Source organism: Hesperophylax consimilis, chromosome 14 (genome assembly GCF_061612785.1).
Source record: "Hesperophylax consimilis isolate HC1 chromosome 14, BYU_Hcon_1.0, whole genome shotgun sequence".
In the NCBI taxonomy this organism is placed as follows: domain Eukaryota; kingdom Metazoa; phylum Arthropoda; class Insecta; order Trichoptera; family Limnephilidae; genus Hesperophylax; species Hesperophylax consimilis.
In genome coordinates, this window is record NC_142849.1 from 32215990 (window position 1) to 32219685 (window position 3696).

Below are 3696 nucleotides of genomic sequence, written 5' to 3' on the forward strand. Positions count from 1 at the left end.
TCTTGGTATACCTTATATTGTAGGTAATAGGCATTAAAATCGCTTGACAAACGGAGTCTAGAAACATTCGATTTCAAGCACAAAACTGGTTTTTATTTATTTTGTAAATAATTTTATAAGAAAGCAAAAAAGTTAATCAAGTGAAACTGTCAAAGATAATCTTAGCTATAACACAGTATTTTTTAAAAGTTGTTTACTTAATGCGTTCATACATTTCTATTGAAAAAATATTTTTTTAATTTGAGTTATTTATTTTTATTTGTATTCTACTGAAGCGAAACGATAGGAAAACATTTAATTTATCTAAAGCATATTTTTTGGTATTCATAATGTACACCAATTCGTTACAAAGATTAATCAAAATAGTGATTTGGCATTAAGCTTCGCCTTATGAATGGTTTGGAGTAAAGTTTTGATGTTGTGAATTCTAGTGTACCTGCGTCTTTGAGTGCATTTAGTGCAAATACTATTAATCAATATTTGTTTCACTTAATCGTGCCACGTCTTCCCCGGGTGTCCTAGATTTCTTTAACCATTCACTTCCAAGTCATAAAATCTTATTACATTTATTTCTTCGTTCATCACGTACTACTCATTTTGTCACAAACAATTATTTGATTCATGTCTTTCTCGGGCATCCCCGACTTTTTCTACTATTGACTTCACGTAGAATCATGAAATCCACTTTGTCACTGTTAAAACAACTTCATTGTGTTGACTTTAATTCGACTCTGTATCTCATTCCAGTGCAGGGATACTGCGTTAAGCCTAGGGATTGCAATCCCGCAGCTTTTATTAATCCGCAATCCCGCACCTTCAAAGCGCGGGATCCGCGGATCCCACAAGTTAAAAATTTGGCGCTAAAACTTTCGCGTAAATCGAGAGTAGCACGAGCGCAATGTTACCGTTTAGCACAAGATAGCCCGCCTGCGCCACTAGAGGATTGGCCGGGGACTAGCGCCACTAGCGGTTGACGGCAGTATCCTGTGAATCCTGTCGGCGCCTGCCAGTTGTTCATAAATAGTACTGCGAAGCGCACGTCTTTCTGTAGGTGACGAGTGTTTTCGTATTCACCGACCGGCGTTTAATGTAAGTACCTTAATTTTAATGTTTTTGATTCAGTTTTGTTCTGTTTTATTTTTAAAGCAGATTGTGCCGTAAATAGCAATATAATGTCGTAATATAGCGTGAAACAGTATGACTTAAAGTGGTTTTTGATAATAAAGTTTTTTGGATATGGTTATCGATTATAATAATCAATTTTAATGGTATTAAAGTGAAATAAATTAATCTAAATCTATACTTACAATAAACTTTATTTATTAATTGCAGGTAACGAGTTAATAAATCATGTGGAAGTACATTGAAACTGGGAATCCTAGGGAAGAGAAAAAAGGCGACGGTGATGGCGATGGCGATATCAGCCAACTTGGAAAAAGTCTGTGGCGTTATTTCAAGAAAAATGACAAAGACGGCAAATGTCGTCTGTGTTCAAATTAACTAAAAATTAGTCAACGTTCTACCAAAGGCTTGAAAATACATTTAAAGACTAAACACAATATCGATATCGATTCTCGAAACGACGACATTGAAGAGGAATCCTTACCTGTAGTACCAAAGAAGAAAACCAAAAAAATTGAAAGTTTTCTTATTAAAGAAAACCCCATGAACATGGAAAAAATGATCTCTAGGATGGTATGTAAAGACGGATTCACCTTAAGTTCCTTTTGCACATCTACGGATTTAAGAAATTCATTTTCTAAAAGCGGATACACACTACCCAATTCGCCAAATACAATACGATCTATCGTAACAAATTTTTATAACACAGTTAAAGCTGACATGATTATTGAATTTGAGCGTCTCAAAAAAGGAAAACAGAGATTTTCACTCACATTTGACGAATGGACGTCACAAAGGAATCATCGATACTTAAATATCAACGTCCACCAGAAAGAAAACCATTTTAATCTGGGTTTGGTCCATATACATGGCTCGGCTACCGCAGAACATTGCATTAGCTTGGTGAAAGAACGCCTCTTGAGTTTTGGTCTAGACTTAGACACAGATATTATCGCAATTACAACGGACGGCGCTAGTGTGATGGTGAAGGTTGGCAGACTTTTACGTTGTTCCCAGCAGCTTTGTTTTACACACGGTTTACAACTAGTGGTGGTTGATGCACTGTATAAGAAAAGCAATTCTTCGATATCAAAATGCCCAGCAGCAGCATTTACGACGGAATCTGATAATGATGATAACGATGTTATGGACGCCAATGAACAGGGTGTGACTGTAAATATAAATTCACTGCCAATTGAAATGATTTCTACAACATATGACGATCTCTTGAAGAAAGTACGGAAAGTGGTAAAAATTTTTAAGCAGTCACCAACTAAAAATGACGTCTTCTTACAAAAATATGTGAAGGAACAAGAAGGTTCTAAAAAAGAATTGGCATTGATATTAGACTGCCGTACTCGCTGGAGTAGCCTTTTGAATATGTTAGAACGATTCTACAATTTGAAGAATTGTATTGATAAAGCATTAATCGATATTGAATCTGAGATTAAAATCAGCGATAATGAGTGGTTCATAATTAAAGATCTCATCGCTAACTTGCAGCCTTTTAAATTAGGAGTTGAGGCACTTTTTAGGCGAGAGTCAAAGCTTATAACTGCGGACACAACAGTTCGATTTATTTTGGATAAATTGCAACAACAAAACACGGTGTTGAGTAACCAGTTATCACAGACTCTACATGAACGTATTCAAGAACGCCGCACTGATTTAACAGGAGTTTTGATTTATTTGCAAAATCCGAAAAAGTACGACGAAGAAGCTAAAAATACAGACCGTACTTATACATTCTTCATGCCAAGAAAAGTTGCAATACGCCAAGAAATAAAGAATATAATAGAAAGAGTCGTAGTTCAAGACGATGAAAATGAAACATATACAGATGACTTCGAAAATACATCTGCTACTGATACAGATTCCACTATTCCCACTCTAACGCTAAAAGAAGAACTGGAAAAACAACTTCTACAAGAAAAAGAAATATTCAAGAAAAAGCCAGACAGCAAAAAAAAGGACTTTGAGAAAATTTTGAAGAAGGAAATGATGGTCTTTGACTCCGAAGGTATCAGAGGAGAGTACCTGACGCTCGCCTATGAGTATATCCTGACGGTGCAGCCTACTAGCGTAGAAGCCGAGAGAGCTTTTTCAGCAGCAGGTTATATTTGTAGTTCGCTCAGAAGCAGGCTCGGAGATGACACAATTAATGCCATTTGCTTTTTAAGAGCGTACTTTCAAAACTTATCACCATAGGTTGAAATTTTTTATTATTTATTTTTTTATTCTTTCATTCTTTTCTTTTTTTCTTTTCTCACTTTAATGAATAATGTTGTTCAAACAATGTTTTGTTATTTTTTTTAATGTTTGTGTTAGAAATGTTAAATAAAAGTTGATTTTTACCCAAAAATCTGTAGTTTCAATTTGATTTTAAACATTATTTCAAAGATGCGGGATCCCGCGGGATCCACGCGGGATTGAGCAATCCCGCATATCAATCCCGCGGGATTGAATTAGCTGTGGGATTGCAATCCCTAGTTAAGCCTTCCTCTGGTCTCCGACGTCTTCTACTATTCAAACCACTCTATAAGCACTCCTGACACTGATAAAACCAAACTTTGA

At 35.7% G+C, this 3696-nt stretch overlaps 1 protein-coding gene across 1 annotated transcript; it reads left to right on the forward strand.

Annotated features, from left to right (window-relative positions):
- Nucleotides 1-1692: 1692 nt before the first annotated feature.
- On the forward strand, nt 1693-3330 carry LOC149418201 (uncharacterized). The gene has a single exon (XM_089639388.1). The coding sequence runs from the start codon at nt 1693-1695 to the stop codon at nt 3328-3330; it is 1638 nt and encodes a 545-aa protein (XP_089495514.1).
- Nucleotides 3331-3696: the final 366 nt, after the last annotated feature.